At 33.0% G+C, this 17,591-nt stretch overlaps 3 protein-coding genes across 3 annotated transcripts; all 3 read left to right on the top strand.

Annotated features, from left to right (window-relative positions):
* The first annotated feature begins 311 nt into the window (after positions 1-311).
* LOC101207242 (cytochrome P450 81Q32) lies at positions 312-2,344 on the top strand. Its single transcript, XM_004141346.3, has 2 exons — positions 312-1,340; positions 1,463-2,344. Exons 1-2 carry the CDS (start codon positions 390-392, stop codon positions 2,081-2,083), a joined length of 1,572 nt encoding a protein of 523 aa, XP_004141394.1. The 5' UTR covers positions 312-389; the 3' UTR covers positions 2,084-2,344.
* A 1,380-nt stretch (positions 2,345-3,724) lies between these two features.
* LOC101207002 (cytochrome P450 81Q32) lies at positions 3,725-6,671 on the top strand. The gene is made up of 2 exons (XM_004141345.2): positions 3,725-4,654; positions 5,978-6,671. The coding sequence occupies exons 1-2, from the start codon at positions 3,725-3,727 to the stop codon at positions 6,596-6,598; spliced, it is 1,551 nt and encodes a 516-aa protein (XP_004141393.1). The 3' UTR covers positions 6,599-6,671.
* Positions 6,672-7,580: 909 nt separating this feature from the next.
* LOC101219483 (MFP1 attachment factor 1) lies at positions 7,581-8,550 on the top strand. The gene has a single exon (XM_004141231.3). It carries the CDS (start codon positions 7,841-7,843, stop codon positions 8,318-8,320), a length of 480 nt encoding a protein of 159 aa, XP_004141279.1. The 5' UTR covers positions 7,581-7,840; the 3' UTR covers positions 8,321-8,550.
* Positions 8,551-17,591: the final 9,041 nt, after the last annotated feature.

Here is a 17,591-nt window from a genome sequence, read left to right as displayed (position 1 = left end):
TAAAATAGTAAAAAATATTTACAAATTATAAGAGATTAATAAATTTTAAAAATTTAAAAGTCTAATATTGTTAAAAGAAAAGGAAAATAATATTTATTTTCTTTTCTTAGAAGGGTGAGAAGAAGGGGTGACGTGGTATAATTTCTCCATTTTGTATGAAATGGTATATATTTGTAACTGAAATGTTTGTGTATGAATTTATAATATATCTATACTTATTTGTGGACACAAAATATTGAGATGTTATCAACGTTTTTTAAAATACAGAGATATTGACACCCAATTCTTCATCTATAAAAGCATAGAATGGAAACATCATTAGCATCACACCACACTCAGTATTGAGAGATAAGCAAAACAAACAATTCTCATACAATTTCCATCCAAAAATGGAACAACAAACCTCTTTCTTCTTCTCTCAGGATCATCATTTCCATCCAATCTCTATCCCTCTCTTAGCCATTTTCTTAACTTCTCTCTTTCTCATTTCCAAATTTCGAAGAACACAGCACACAAAACTGCTGCCACCAAGCCCTCCTTCTCTTCCTGTAATCGGTCACCTTCATCTTCTCAAAGAACCATTCCACCAAATGTTACAAGATTTCTCTAAAAAATACGGCCCTGTTTTCTCTCTCACTCTCGGTTTCCGCCCCCTCGTAGTTGTCTCCTCCCCTTCCGCCGTACAAGAATGCTTCACCAAAAACGACATTGTTTTCGCCAGCCGCCCCCGTATGCTGTCCGGAAAGATCCTCAATTACGATTACACAGCTGTTGGTGCCACCGCGTACGGGCAGCACTGGCGTATCATGCGACGGATAGCTACCACCGAATTGCTGTCCACCAAGCGTCTCAACGACTTGAGTAAAATCAGAGAAGAGGAGGTGAAGTTGTGGGTGAAAAGATTGTACGGATCAGTGACGAGGGCGGAAGTTAACAAGGGAGGTAGAGTGGGATTAAGGTCGAAACTGACGGAGCTTTCGTTCAATATCGCGTTGATGTTAATGGCGGGGAGAAGGTACTTTGGAGATGAAATGGAAGCGGGGGAGAGTGAGGAGGCGAAGGAGTTGAAGGAGACGATGAAGCAAGTTCCTCTGTTGAGTGGAGCTTCGTATCCGGCGGACTTTTTGTCGGTTTTGAAGTTGATTGATTTTCAAGGATTTAGGAAGAGATTGGCGAAGGTGAGAGTGGATGGAGATGCATTTGCTCAAAGTCTGGTGGATGAAAGACGGAAATTGAAGGGTTCTTGGTGTGAGAGGAAGACGATGATTGATAGTATGTTGTGTTTGCAGGAGTCAGACCCTGAGTATTATAAGGATGATATTATTAAGGGACAATTCTTGGTAAGCTTATCTTAAATATTAATCTTCCCATAATTACATCTTATATTAACAACGTTATCTTTCTCTTTTCAATTTGAATACTCTAATAATTAATTAAAGCAATGTATACTATATGGTTGCAGACTTTACTTGCTGCAGGAACCGATACAACAGCAAGCACGTTAGAATGGGCAATGTCCCTACTCCTAAACCATCCAACTGTTCTAGAGAAGGCTTGGACTGAGATAAACCAAGTTGTTGGAGACCAAAGACTAATAAGGGAAGCTGATACAAACAAGCTACACTATCTTCAAGCCATAATCAACGAAACCTACCGTCTATTTCCCGCTCTTCCAATACTTGTACCACGTGAATCATCAGAAGATTGCACGATTGGAGGGTTTGACATTCCAAAAGGAACCATGTTGGTGGTGAATGCTTGGGCCGTCCATCGAGACCCCAACGTGTGGGAAGATCCTAACTGTTTTAAACCCGAGAGGTTTAAACAAGGGGAAACTGTGGAGGTCAATAAATTGTTGCCATTCGGAATGGGACGAAGGGCTTGTCCGGGGGCTGGGCTTGCTCATAGGGTGGTGTCTTTGGCTTTGGCTACTCTTATTCAATGCTTTGAATGGGGCAAACTCGACAACCAAAAAGATGTTGACTTGTGTCCAGGAATTGGACTCACTATGCCTAAAGCTATTCCTCTTGAAGCTATGTGCAAACCTCGTGCTTCCGTCACACATTTACTATCACAACTTTGATGCCATGATCGCTTATTTATTTAATTGCCATGTGTTGTGCATTTTTAATTTGAATTTTATCTCGTAATCAAGTCCAAGCATGAAATTGGGCATCATGTTTGTTATTGTTGTAACTTAGTTTTGGTCCCAAGCATAAAAATGGTTTAAGTCGTTAGGTATATGTGTGTGTTGTAGCTAAGGTTTGCATTTGTTGTATCATGAAATTTGGAAAAGAAATAATGTAAAATCTTGTAATGTTCGGTAAATAATGTTACCTATTTCTTTTTGTATTATATCTTATGATTATTTTTTATTACATTTTTTCTGTACATTGTTTTCTCAATCATAAAGAAAGAACAATATGTAAAAAAAAAAAAATGACCAATTTTTTTTATAGTATCTATTACTCATGTTTCTAATTTGATAGATCATGAAATGAGACCACACGTACAAAATTTAGAAATTTGTTAGTTACCACGGTTCACACGAGATTTTAAAAGGAATGTAATTTGTTGAATTGAACTTTGTATATTATTTTGTATAGTGAATACTTTTATGATGTTTTCTCTCTAATACAAGTTAAAATCTTCAAAATTATTGGTCTTCAGTCTTTAGAATGTTGTAGTTGCAAGTCGATTTAAACTTCAATCTTCTAGAATTCAAGAAAAGTTTAATGTTTCAAGTCTTCAATTTTTCAGAATATGTTGATCTTGAGGTTGTTTACGAACTTGCACGTCATGAGAGCTTGTAGAAATTTGAATCTTCAATTATTTAGAACATCGGTACTTCAGATTTTTAATTCTTCCTTCAACCAAAAATCTTGAAAATGAATTGGAATGTCTCTATTTATGGAGAATTTCAATAAGCTTTAGGTGGGCTTGGACCCATTTTGCTTGGTAGACTTGAGCTTGGGTCAATTACCTGTTGGGTTTGAACTTGGATCAATTATTTTTTTGGCCCAGTTTTTACATTAGGGCTTGAATTAGTTGAATACGAGAAAACTTAACTATCCAAACTCAATTAAATTATGAATATAACATTTTGTGATGTGATGATGTGGTGCAATTTAATTGGCCAAAATCTATCGTTGAACAACCAAATATATTTAATTTATACCGGGAAAGATTTTAAACTTTTGCTTGTGTAGCAAACAACCAATGGATGTAAATTAAATTTTCTTGCTTACTACAAGATGTCACTAGAATCTTTCATTATATCGCATAATGCATAAAAAAAAAAATTCCTTTCTACAGTTACTACCTTTCTTAATTCAAAAATAAAACAAATAGAAGTGGTGGATTGGAGATAAAAGAGAAGTTTGATAGAACCTTTTTTTTTTTTAAATTCTAAAGACTTAAACTAAATCGAGTTTAGTCAATTGGATTGTGATTTAGTAGTTTTAAACAACAATTTAAAAAAAAAATATATATATAAAGGCTTAAACTAAATTGAGTATATAGTCAATTTGGGTGGTAATTTAGTCGAAAGAATCAAGTGCGAGTCGACGGATTATCACCCCTTGCATCTCCTCTTACATCTAACACTTGTCCATGCGTTGTAGAGTGCATAAAATTAAGAAAACGTTTTCCATACAAATTTATCCGCTTCTATTGTTGTATAAAAGAACGCAAATGGAAGACATTTGTATTGTTGTATCCATCCATGGAACCTCACGCACTTACTTGTCTTTCTCTTTCTCTTCTCTTGATCAGTACTCTCATTCTTCTTTCCAAGCTCAGAAAACTGAGAAACCAAAGGAAACTCCCACCAACCCCACCTTCTCTTCCCATAATCGGTCACCTCCATCTCCTCAAACAACCTTTCTACCGAGTACTACACGATCTCTCCAACAAATACGGTCCAATTCTATCCCTCACAATCGGCTCCCGTCCCGTGGTAGTCGTCTCCTCCCCCACTGCCGTCCGTGAATGCTTCACCAAAAACGACATCGTATTTGCCAACCGCCCTCGCTTACTCTCAGGAAAATACATCAATTACAACTACACCGCCATGGGATTTGCACCGTACGGGCAGCACTGGCGCAACATGCGCCGCATCGCCACAACAGAGCTACTCTCCAATCACCGGCTCAACACGTATCTCAACATTCGAGTGGAAGAACTGAAGTTATGGGTAAAGAATAGTTTGTACAAATGGAGTAGTGGGCGGGGGGATTTTGTTGTGGTGGATATGAAGTACAAATTGAAGGAACTTTCATTCAATACGGTGATGAGGATGATCAGTGGGAAAAGGTATTACGGTGTGGAAGTGGAGGATGTGGAAGAAGCATTGGAATTTAGAGAGATAATGAAAGAGCTACTTGAACTGAGTGGGGCTACTAATGCGGCAGATTTTTTTACAATTTTGAGAGTGTTCGATATTGAAGGAGTTAAGAAGAAGATGATGAAAGCGAGTGGGAGAGCAGATGTTTTTCTACAGAAACTTATTGATGAAGAGAGAGAAAAGGGAGTTTCACGTTGGCCGGAGGAAAAACAGAAAGAGGGGAAAACGTCTATGATTCGAACTTTGCTTTCCTTGCAGGAATCTCAACCTCAGTATTACTCCGATGATATAATCAAGGGTCATGTTCTGGTAAGTAGCCGTAACCTCCTTAGAAATAACAACTTCACTTTTAACCCTTTTCATATATAATTTAGAACTTAGTATCCAAATCGAAATGAGTTGAATGAAAAACGAGAACTATATTGAGTTGACAACTGATCATCGCTCCAAATATAATTTATATGGTTTAAATTACACCATTTCCACACTTCTCCTCTTACAAATAAAATAAGAGTTTCCAAAAAAAATAAAAAATATATAGATGCACGTATATATTTTATAACCAAGCATGTTATGATTAGATGCTAACTTAATCTATATGCATCCTTTTCTTACTACAAAAAGAAAAATAAAGATTCAATTTTAATATCAATTTAGCATGATATCGGAAAGAAAGATAAAAAAAATCAGATTTTGATGATCAAAATTCCTGTTATATAAAAAAAAAAATCTCCTTTAATATTGATTTTTACCTATTAGACATTCTATTAAATTTTAAGGCTTATTGCTACAATCAAACGATAAAATAAATTTGGTGGAATGCAAAAAAAATACGAACATCATGTACTAAGTATTTTTTAATAAATTTAATCAAATTTACCATAATTACTACTACTTGGAGATTTTGGATTGATGGGTAGTTTAACCTGAAAAGTGATTTTACTTCATTTTAGCAATACTCTAAACATATAAGTATCTTAATTTATTGTTGGCTATAAAATATATTTAAAAATGGAGTATAATCTATTGATTAAAGGGGAATATTCTTCTTCTTATTGTTTTTTAGAACAGGTCGTTTCCAAATATGTGAAAAATGAACTAAAATAATTTAAAAAATATAGTACAATTTTTATCAATGATAAAGAGTTACATTTCTAAATAAAGTCAAAGATAATTCAAATAGTAAGTATCTTATTATCTTTTAACATTGGAGTTCTAAAATACATATGGATTTGTTGTTATTGTGTTGTAAGATAATAATATAAATTGCGGTGTCACTCTTGGACGAGAATATCAACACCTATCAATGCGGCAGAAACCCCCAAACAGACTTATCTATCCACTTGTCTTCACCATGAATAACAACACTCCATGTACTATCTCCTAATCCACCACATGGCCGAAATTCCTTCCTTTTGATTCATACTATATAAAATCATCAATCTGTGAACTGAAACAATAATGTAATTTAAAGTATTTGTTTCTGAATTTTATATAGAAATAGTAATAAGTAATATTTAAGCTCATAACTTAAATGGTGATAATCACAGTTTCAATATAATCCTCTAACCATTTAATTTTGTTGAACTTTATGATGTAATAGTTTAACTTAAATTTGTTATGTGTGTACAGACGATGTTGGCTGCAGGTACAGATACAACTTCAGGAACAATAGAATGGGCAATGTCACTACTTTTGAATCATCCAATGGTGATGGAGAAAGCTTGGATCGAGATAAGAGACTGTATCGGAGAAAATCAAATGGTGGAGGAAGGTGATGTGAGTAAACTAAAATATTTAGAAGCTATAATATACGAGACTCTTAGAATGTTTCCAGCAGCTCCATTGTTGGTTCCACACGAATGCAGTGAGGATTGTAGTATTGAAGGATTTGAGATACCCAAAGGAACGATGTTGATGGTGAATGCATGGGCCATTCATAGGGATCCGAAAGTGTGGGAGGATCCCACCAGCTTTCGACCGGAAAGGTTTCTAAATTGGGAAGGTGTCGAATCGTACAAGTGGATACCTTTTGGAATGGGGAGGAGGGCTTGTCCAGGGTTTGCTCTGGCCCAACGATCAATGGGATTGACATTAGCAACTCTGATTCAGTGCTTTGAGTGGGAGAAAGTTGATGAAAATGAACAAATAGACTTGTCTGAAGGGAGTGGAATCACTATGCCAAAAGCGAAAGCTTTGGAGGCAATGTGTAAACCTCGTAACTCAATGCTTCACTTGCTTGCTCAGCTTTGATTTGGTTACTTTTACTAATGAACTATAATATTATAAAGGACCTTTCGAAATCTAGAAGTATACTATATAGGAATATAAAATAAGAAGTAAAATTTGGCAATTGGCTTGCTATTATGATATGCTGAATACTACGCTATATCCACACGTATCCCTATTATTCTCTATTTTATGAATCTTCCCTCCTCAGTATCATTTTCTTAGTGCTTTAGAATTGTATGGTGTCAGTAAAATATTTGAATTACAAATTAATGTATGAAGATTATAGATGAGGTAATTATACCTAGCTTAATCAATTATTATTGAGAATCGACTATATATTTGTAATTTATCCTTAAAATGGTTGTACATTATAATTTTCCAAAAAAGGTTTATAACTCTAAGAATCTCTTAGAAATAGTATCCATTTGAGATTGTCCTCGAATTATTAGATAATCTAAAAGAATCACCTCGAAAGTATAATTAAGTGCGAAATTTCTCTAACTAATTAAATAAATATATTATAATAAATTCTTTCATATTTTAATATTTTTTTACATGTATTTCCAAATTTAAATGTATTCATTGTTTATGACAATGATTATTTTTCTTATGAAAGGGTTCGAATGAAACAAAATTTGTTGAAATTGAAATCATAAAAAAAAACAAAATTAATAGATATTACAATAAATCTATAATTTAATTATCAATGTAAAAATAATAAGTCCACTTTAATTCATATGATTTAATTATATTAATATTTTAGTTCGTAGCACAAGCGTTGATTTTAAAAAAAGCAAAACTGACAAAAAATTGAAATAATCATATGAATCTAATAAAAATGGTTTAGGAAAAATTTCATAAGAAATACAAATTTAAACCAAAGATTAAAGAGATAAGAAGCGTGGAAAAATAAAAAAATAAAAAGAAGTGAGGTGAGGTTGAAAATGAAAGAAAATAAAAACTCAGAGGCGAACAAAGGACGCGCTTGGATGGACCGTGTACTTCGAACTCCCAAATTCAAACTCCCAACGAAACCCATTGATGACGCCTCTACAAATTTCCCTTTTCCAATCAATTCCAATACCTAAAACACTGAATTATTCCCACCGTCCGATTCTCTGTGATTCATCATTTCCGATACTTTCTTCACGGTGCTCCGCTGTTTAATACCCACCCCCCCCAATCACTTCCTTTCCCCCTTCTTCTTTATTTCCATTTCCAAATCTCCATACCTTCCAACCCTCCTTTTCCTTTTCCCCCAAAATGTCTGACCCTCAGATCGCCGCCGGCACCCCCACCGAACACGATTCTCCCACCCCTCCAACGGATTCCCAAGTTGGAGATCAGGCTAAGGAATCAACCAAATCACCCAAATCTTTCAACACCTCCTTCAGCATTTGGCCTCCTTCCCAACGCACCCGTGACGCTGTCATCAAACGCCTCATTGAGACCCTCTCCAACCCTTCTGTTCTCTCCAAGCGCTATGGCACTGTACCCCAAGAAGAGGCCGCCGAAGCAGCTCGTCTTATAGAGGAAGAAGCCTACTCTTTCGCTGCTGGTAAAGCCAGTGCCGACGACGATGGAATCGAGATCCTTCAACTCTATTCTAGGGAGATCAGCAAGCGTACGCTCGAGACTGTCAAGGCCAGAGCGGCATCTGATTCTACAGCTGAAAACGGTTCGTCACCTCCTGTTGTATCGACCACCACTAACGAGGAAACCCCATCTGTTGAAGAATCCTAATTCGTCTAGGACTTTGTTCTCGTAGAATGTGAATTAGGTTTTCAGAATGGTTTTTGAGGGTTTCTTCTACGGATATCTGTTTGTATTGCGTATGAATCTGTGATGTTTACATGAGAATTATTACCTTTTAATCTGAACGTCTAGGTCCCCCGCCCCCTTATATCTTGACTCATTTTATGCTTTTCTGTCTATTTTATATATTCTTACAATCTAAAGTTGCGTTTTTCATACATAATTTGTCCATGATCTTCTTTTCCTAGACATGTTTTGATTAGAATGTGGCTAACTCGTTATCCCTGTCTCGTTTAATGGTTCATTTCCTTACATAGGGTTTTTCTTTTTGTTTCGTTGCTACGGCTCTGGTTGTTTGGTGGCCGAGTAGAATTAGGGCTTTAATTGTAGTACATTGCCATCTATAAGAAATTAGATAGGTGGGAATCGCTTTTAGTTTTAGGTGGCAATGGAAAATACCGCAACTAAGATTTCCTTTCTTGTGTTATATTTATATTCGTTACATCGGTGTTTTGAACCTTGTAGTTCATGGTGGAAAAATGAAAATTTTCTGATGTTTAAGGGTGGTTTTTGGTTTTGAACCTGGGTATTGATTGAAGCACATTTTAACCCTATCTTGACTCCTGGTGGAAAAAAAATGCATCTTTGGGAATGCACTCCTCAAGTTGCTTGTGCAAGTTCTATTGCCGTTCTTTTGTGTCATAATCTCTGGTCGGCAGGCCATGTCATGTTTTCATCTTGATACCATGGATATTCGTACAGGTACAATAATCTTTCTCACTCTGTTTATACCTGTGTCTGTGTTGTATGATCAAATTGGTATGATGCATACTTCTAACTTAAGAGAAACATGCCTGCCTGCAAAATTCTGGTGGCTGTTATCAGTAATCAAAATGTGGCAAGATTCTCTCGATCTCTTGGAACATAACCCCAGCTTGATATTTTAACATTGGGTGAGATTTTGTTCAACAATTTGTTGTTATGTATAGTGTTATATCAAGGCTCTCTTTTTACTTTGTTTCTCATCATCTTCTTGATTGCCAAAAAAATTGTTTCATGAGGTTTGCTCAACTATTTCGGTAACATGTGAAAACTTAAAACTACATGCATAAGGTTTGCTAGTCCGCGCATGGATCAGTATGATAAATTTGTCTTATTTACTCTCTGTTTCTCCTTTGTGACTTCTTATTCTCTTCCATTCTTAATATGGACATCAGTGTTGCTACTGAACTTTCCTCTTTGTGCTCTTTTTTCTCCATCCAAGAATTTTATTGCCATGAATTTTTCCCTGTATACTTCTCAGTCATGCTTCACTAGATCTTGTAGACTAGTTCATTTTCATTTGGCATGATATGAGTATCAGTAATCTTGGAAGTATTAGAATTTCTATCAAGTTTATCTATACGTCCTATTGATGTGGGACTATGACTTGTTAGTTTACATTCTATACATTCGTCAGGTTCCAAGTTCCCTATAATTGAAGAATAGTGAGAAAGCTCCAACGAGTTCAAAGTCCATGGAGAGAAGTTTGTGATGTTATAGGCCTTCAAGTAATCGAAAAGTCATGTGTGCTTTGTTACATTAAATTTTTAGGTTGTACTACATTTTTCCACCAGACTACATCAATGTCATTGGGATACAGCAGGTTTACAAATTATTGATGATAATATGTAGATATGGACATAGTAATAGCACACACGTAATACATATTCACTTCTACCATTGATTTACTTCCTTTCTCTACATAAATGAAGCAGGTTGAGTTATTACAATGAGAAACTAAATGAACTCTGACATCATGGGGGTAATATAAGTGTTTGGTTTATTTATAGGAACATGATGCATTTTGAAACTGGACGTCTCCAGGATCAGTGTAAATATGCTTTGCCTTTGTTTAACAGTGTAGGTGTGTGGTACCCAGCCAAAATCGAGTGGTAATGGGTAGTAATGTTATTGATAATAATTTAGTGTATAGGAACATTAAAGAAAAATGCAAATATAAAAAAGTTTGCAAGTGATATAACCAAGTTTTGAAGTAATAGACTTTGATAATTTACAATTTTTCTAAATATTATATATACTAATACTTTAAGTTATTTGCAATTGCTCGGCTTCCTCAACAGGCTCGAGAGGTCTTCAAGCTTAGCTTAAACTAAGAAGTTTGATTGGGCTTTCCCAACCTAGCTATTTAGCTATTTGTTAGATTGAATTTGAATAACTCTTTTGGACCAAATGAACTTACGACTAAATCAACTTTTAGATATCTTTCTATTCTAGTCGTAATTATATCAAAATGTTATGATTTATACAATTATATAAATTTGAAGATCAATTTAAAATGTATTTTTAAGCATTTTGAACCGTGAATACTTATTACCATTTTAACCATCAAAACATGTTCATATTAGTTAGTTGAAGTGTACTTTTAAGCATAGTAAGAAGATTTGCGTTTGGAGTTATTTTTCATTTATATTAGTTTTATTTTATACTTTTATTTAATCAATAGTTTTGTTTATTAACTTGTACTTTTAGTTTTTTAAACAAACGATCTTTACATTTCATTAGATTTGAATACAGTGTACTATAAATTTTAGTTTATGAAAAATTTAAAAATATAAAAAGAAATGAAGGTTTAAAAAATAAAGATTCTAAATTTGAAGTCATCAAACACTAAGTCCACAAAACAGGGGATTCCCAAGTATTAATGCATCTCAAATTGCAAATATAAACGAAGAATTGGTCAGACAAATCCTCGATTTCCCCAATCCCTTTCACTTTGTTTTCATATCAACCATCTGTCTTTTACCAAGAACAGAAACATATTCCCCCAAATTCCTCGCTTTTCTTCCATTCCCTTGCTTTGTAATGAGAATTTAACGTTGCTCTTCATCATGAAACTCTGTTATTTAAATCAATGAAGAAACAAAACAAAACTTCCCTCGCTAGAACTAATACAAAAAGCCTCTAATTTTGTGCAGAATCAGTATACAATAACAATAGAATGAAGAAGAAATTGGCAAAAATGGTTAATGCCCAGGTCCCTTTTTACTGGGCCCAGACGCCAACACGAAACTCAAACTCCTAAACGAACTGCGACTACTGCTACTTAATGAATTAGCTTCGTCCACGAGTACAATTGGCTTCACACCTTCCATTCTCTCCTTCATATCAGCTAACTTCTCTTCTTCTGATCTCAAAACTCTGCCTTCAACAATTAGAAAATGGGTGGAAGCCATCATTAACAGAACACCCACAACAAAACAGATACTTTTAGTGCTTAATTTCATTGCCATTGATCTCCCTTTTGCTTATTCTTCAGGTTGCCGTTGAGGTGCTGAGTTTGGTGATTCTGAGTAGGAGAATGAGGAATAATTTGGTGTATATATAGGGTGAAGGATGAGCTTAATTTTGGATTGTGAAGAATGGGAACGGTGGTTAAATACCAATTACGTGTGATTATTTGACTCTGCTGATGTTTAATATTTTAAGGATTTTCAAAGACTCGTGAAAGCTAAGGGATTTGTATTGTCAAATGTGTATCCATTGGGAGGAATGCTGTTGGGAAGTTGACTTTGGCGCTTAAATCGAAAAACAAAGTTCATGCGTTTTTATCAATTCTCTTTTATTTGGCTTCCACAACAAGTTTTCGATACTATTTGATAGCTATGTAGTTTCATCTAAAATTATGTTAAGAGTATATACTTTTAGTAGAAGAATTTCAACATCTAAACTTTTGGTCATTAATGTGAATTGAGGTAGACAAAAATTCCAAGTATTGCCGGTTAGTGGGGGATGGTTTAGTTATGAAGGAGAAAACTCCGACGGTATGAAGAAATTGAAATGTTTTGTTTTTATTTGATTGAATTCAACAAATTCAAATGTAACTTTTCACCTAAAATTAAGTCTTGGAATTGAGCTGGGTGGATTTGACAACAACCTTCATCCACGTCCCTCCCACGTTCCCTTTTAGAAAAAAAAAACAGTACTATCCACAATAACTAAAATTGAAAAATTACATGATCAAAGTAGTATTTGATCATTTTTTACGCTTGTGGTACTTTTTTCTATCACACCTCAAAAGACGAGTAAATCTCATTACTAAACTTATTGGAAGTAGGAAATCTATTAAAAAATCCTCAAAAGATGAAAAATCTCATTCCTATACTTATTGAATGTAGGAAATCTCTTTAAAAAACATTCCTCCCTAGGCCTCATCTATTAGGACCATTACATTAATCTTCTTTCCTTTTATTTTGGTTAAGTGTACCTTTGTTGCACCTCGTATCATGTATCGATCTCTTTCTTTTATATTATTTTTTTATTGGACAACTGTATTTGGTTGCACAAAATAGGTTTAACTAATTTTTCTTTTCTACTAATGTAAAGAAAGTTTTAGTTTGATTGACGGAATAAATTTCATTTTTTGTTCATCGTCTTTAGAGGGTCTCAACAATCACATAATAATGTCCATTTCATGCATAAATAAGTGTTTAATTCATATACGGCCTTATTGTGAAGGTTGTCACACACCAAATGTAGAGAATTGTTATCAAGTAACCCAACCTTTTGTTGAATATATGTACAACACCGACACAATGGGTGGATCTCTTCATTGATATAGGTTAAACTATATAATCAGAAACAAAAAAAGGGGGAAAGGGACTGTCCAACAGTATTTGTTATTGGTGTGAAGTTGAACAAAACCTGTGGCAAAAACAAAATTACACAGACACTTCAAAATGTAAATGCAACAACTGGTTTCAATGGAAAAAGCAAAATACACCTTTCTTTTCAACCGTCAAACTTCAAAGCGTTCCAACATTTTAACTTCAAAGATGACAATATAGAAAAATCTGCACGCTTCCTTTGTCACTTCTCAGCAGACACTCTCCCATAAATCAATCCCTTAAAATTTCCATTCATATCCATATTAATCCATAATACTTAACTTCAAACCTTAGGCCATAATTTACGTGCCATTTAATTTGTTTTTAATCAAAACCTACACTTTTGAACATGTAAATCATAATCATGATCATCTCACACGAGACCCTTTTACCCATGATTGTGTATTAGAGTCGAGAGTTAACGTTATTGACGGACGATGGGAAACGGGTTAAGATTTGAACGGCCGACGGTTGCCACGGGGGGTGGGGGCAGCATTGTTGGATTTGTCCTGTGACTCACGGGTGGTTCAGATTGAGCCGTCCAGTGGAATGGTCATAGTTTTGACATTCAACGACATTAATCCAATAAACATGGGGCCAAGCCAAGCCAAACCTCACCCACTTCCTCACTTTTCAAATGTTTCCGTCCAAAACAAAAATTTAGTAACGAAGCAAATATTGGAATTGGATTTTGGTTTTTGTAAAGTGGGTCACTCCCTTTCTCTTACCCTATATATATATATATACACACGTATATTTAAAGTTTCATATATAGATTATTGTTTGTTCTTTTTCAAACGACATTGGGGAAGTACGACTCGTCGGAAAATGAAGTCCGTCCTGATCATCATTCTTCTTCTGGTGATGGCGGTTGTGGCTCTGCTTCATCCCAATAATTCTAGCTAAGTCCTTGAACATATAATTTTGTTGATGATGGTCAGATGGGTGTGAACTGATAATTTGAATATGAGAGTTTCATAAAATGGAATTATTGGAAGAAGTTAATCTAATTTGTTGATTAAAATGGACGCTAAGGTATAGATTCTGTTTGTTTGGTGTTAGAGAAGCATCTAATAATATAATATGTTGGCTTTGGAAACTTTTTAAAGTCGGGACATAATTTGGGTTTAAGGTTAAGAGAATTTATTCAAAAGAGAAAGAGGGTATTTGGAATTGACATCACTACAACATGGATGGGTTACTGCAACCAAAATTGTATGGAATAACATTTTGATAATATGATATAACAATTATATCGTATTGTTTTAGAATGGTGCAAATATGACAAAATTTTTATTATTATTTCTAAACTACTGTTCAATAACTTATTTATTTTTCTACTTTTAATGTCTTACTCATTATTTATTTATTCTCTCACTTAACACCATAACTATTTGTTTATTCTTATACTATAAAAGTTATTTTATTTTATTTTTGTCTTAATTTTAATTTTAGAATGTCAATAGTACAATAATTGTAATATGAAATACAATGGTGGTTGATCAAAGTAATTTAACTTCATCTATGATTTTTTTTTACTTTTCTTCGATGTGTATTTGAGTTGAATTTGATTCTAAATTATTTTGTTTTATTTTTACATTAATTTTGTTTTGATTTTACTTTGTTTTAGTTTTGTATATCAGTGTTGTGATATACTTATATTATATGAATTAGTTGGTTAATATACTTACTACGTGATTTTTCGTTTTTTCAAAATTTATGGAGTTCATTAGAGTATTATCAAGTATATGAACCAAGTTTACAAGTGTATATCAATAGTATGTCAAGTGTATAAGTAGAACTTCAAGCATATCAAGTGCATTTAATCAATCAATTGTATAAGTGGAGAATACTAAATGTATATGCAATGCATCAAGTGTATCAAACATATATTAGTAATGTTTCAGGTGTCTATCAAAAGGTATCAGATGTATAAAAAAGTATCAGGTGCATTAAGTATATTAATCAAATATATCAGGTGTATCAAGAGGTATCATGTGTATCAATGGGTGTATTAGATGTATCAGACGTGTATAAGATGTATCAAACGTATATTAGTAACAAGAATATTTACGACATTTTATCTCTTGATGTATGGGTTAGCTTCGTTTTTGTCATTTTCGCAAATAATAAAATGTGTACTATAAACTTAATTATTATAACTTATTTTTCCTTTTTTTGTAAGTGCTACTTACTGACATCTTTCCTAACATAGATCCATTCATAAATCAAATAAAATGTAGGTTAAGAATTAGTTTAGTTGAGATATAATTCAATAGTTTGAGACACATCTTCATACATGACAAAGACTTTGGCAAGCTCAACCAATCCCAATAAACACTTTTACTTAGTTGCAAACATATATATATATATATATATATACATATATAATAAATTTTTTTTAGAACAATTATTAAAAGTATAAAGAATATTTGTATTATTTGAAGTTTAATTATGAAAAACAGAGGTGAGGGGTCGTTCAATTTAGTTCAAATTAACATTTTACATGTTTTTCATTCAAATAAAACTTCAACGCCATGTAAAACACCATGTAACGTGGGTATGTGTTTCACATTATATTCCAAGATTGCTTATTAAAACCAACCATAAAAGTTTAAAAAAAAAATAATAGCTTAAAAACTAAGAAACAAAATAATTTCTCATCATATTAAAATATTTATTTTTCAAGTTCTAGTTTATTCGACAATTATTTCCATAAACTCTTATCAAATAATTTTTCTAAATCAAATTCAATAAAAATTAGTTGAAGTTCCCTTCATGAAATTTTTAATTAATTTAATTACGAATGTTATAAATAATTAAAAATAACAAAATTGATAAAAACATGAATTAGCTTTCTTCCACAGTTGATATATATATATATATATATATATATATATATATATATATATATATATATCCTTGAAATTAGTTGTATTGGAGAAGGATAAAAATGAGAAGTTTAAAGATACAATAATTGTTGAAAAAGGAGAATGGCCTTTGTGGTTACGTAGAGGTATAAGAAATGAAAAAGTGAAATTATTTTTCCATTTATTAGTTATTAATGAATCATGATGACGTAAAAAGGGTTAGTGGGCCATTCGTCCAGTTAGGCCCAATAAGGGCTGAGCGTTAAATGAAGACAGATCCAGGTAAGCAGAATTAGTAGTAGTGTTTTAATTGAATAATAATAAGATTATGGCAAAACAAAGTAGTAATCATTCATTAATTCCATAAAAGATAAAATAAAGAAATAAAAAGAGATTGAATTGAATTTTCCTTGGTGTGGAAAAGGGAAAGGGAAATAGATAAAAGAAAGAAAAAGTGAAGAAAAAAAGAGAGATAATGTAATGCCAAAAACATCGTTATCGGAAACGATTCTCGAAAATATTGCTTGGAATCTTTGTGGCAAAAAACAAAAAACCGCACAATAAGATTATGAATCGGTAGCTGTAATATAAAGCAATTCTAAAGTTACTTTACTCCCAACTCCCAACCACTTCCACTTCACCTTTCCCCTTTCCCTTTCTCTTCTTTTCTTATTTTTACTATTTATTCACCATCTAAATTTTCTATTTTGTTCCAAACAAAAATTACAAAATAAAAATTTGTACACAAATGAATTGCATACATCATCATCTACCATACGAGTAGAGAAAATGAAATAAAATGACAATACGTCAAAATAGTGACTATCAAAATCTAGAAGAACAGTCACGTAATCATCTACCATAGATTATTATTATTAAGAGTGATTATCTTATTTGATAGTCTATAAGTCACGTCACTATTTTATTTATAGGAATTGGTTTTATCATTTAACATTTTCTATATTTGGTGGCTTTGTAAAGAGAAGGAGCTTCTCTTTTTTCTTTTCTCCCAATGACCAACCAACCTAACACACTTGTAGTTTTCTACCAAAGTCAAAACCACATCACCCAACCTCTAAATAAGGTTACATTAAACCCATTCATATATTTTTTTCAACTTTCATTTGCTTTCGTTATTTATTTTCAAGAGCTCTCAACATAAACTATACGTGTGATCTTGTCACATCAATAGAATCTAACACACGTAAACTATTAATATTAATGGAAAGAAAATGATATTGGAGTGATTTTAAATTAAAGCTTTCTATGTTAAACTAAAATAAAAGTAGATAAAACTACCTTACAAATTAAGAGTTTTGTATGAATAATTGTACAAATACATAACCAAATACTAGAAATAATACAACTAATTAACTATTTTTTAAAATATTTATCGCTAGTTTTAGATTAAAATTGCTAGTGATTTATATAAAAAAGAAAAACAATCATAAATTTATAAAAGGTTAAAAATCATCTTTAAAATTTAAAACAACTTTAAAAAACAATATGAGACAATTAGATCATAAGAATCAAGTAAGATGCCAAGCGTATAAAGAGCTCACCATCATACAAACATGTGTAAGATATGAGTTCCTATCATAACAAAATAGTTATACACGAGATAAACTAACGATTTGATTAACATCAAGTAAAATTATGTTACTAAAATATATCTCAAACGTGGTTGACAGAATTACAGGTCGAGTAAGTTTGTGGTTGCTC

The sequence above is a fragment of the Cucumis sativus genome, chromosome 4 (assembly GCF_000004075.3).
Source record: "Cucumis sativus cultivar 9930 chromosome 4, Cucumber_9930_V3, whole genome shotgun sequence".
NCBI lineage: Eukaryota > Viridiplantae > Streptophyta > Magnoliopsida > Cucurbitales > Cucurbitaceae > Cucumis > Cucumis sativus.
Note: the sequence above shows the minus strand (reverse complement) of the source record. Positions and strands in the feature narration are given on the sequence as shown.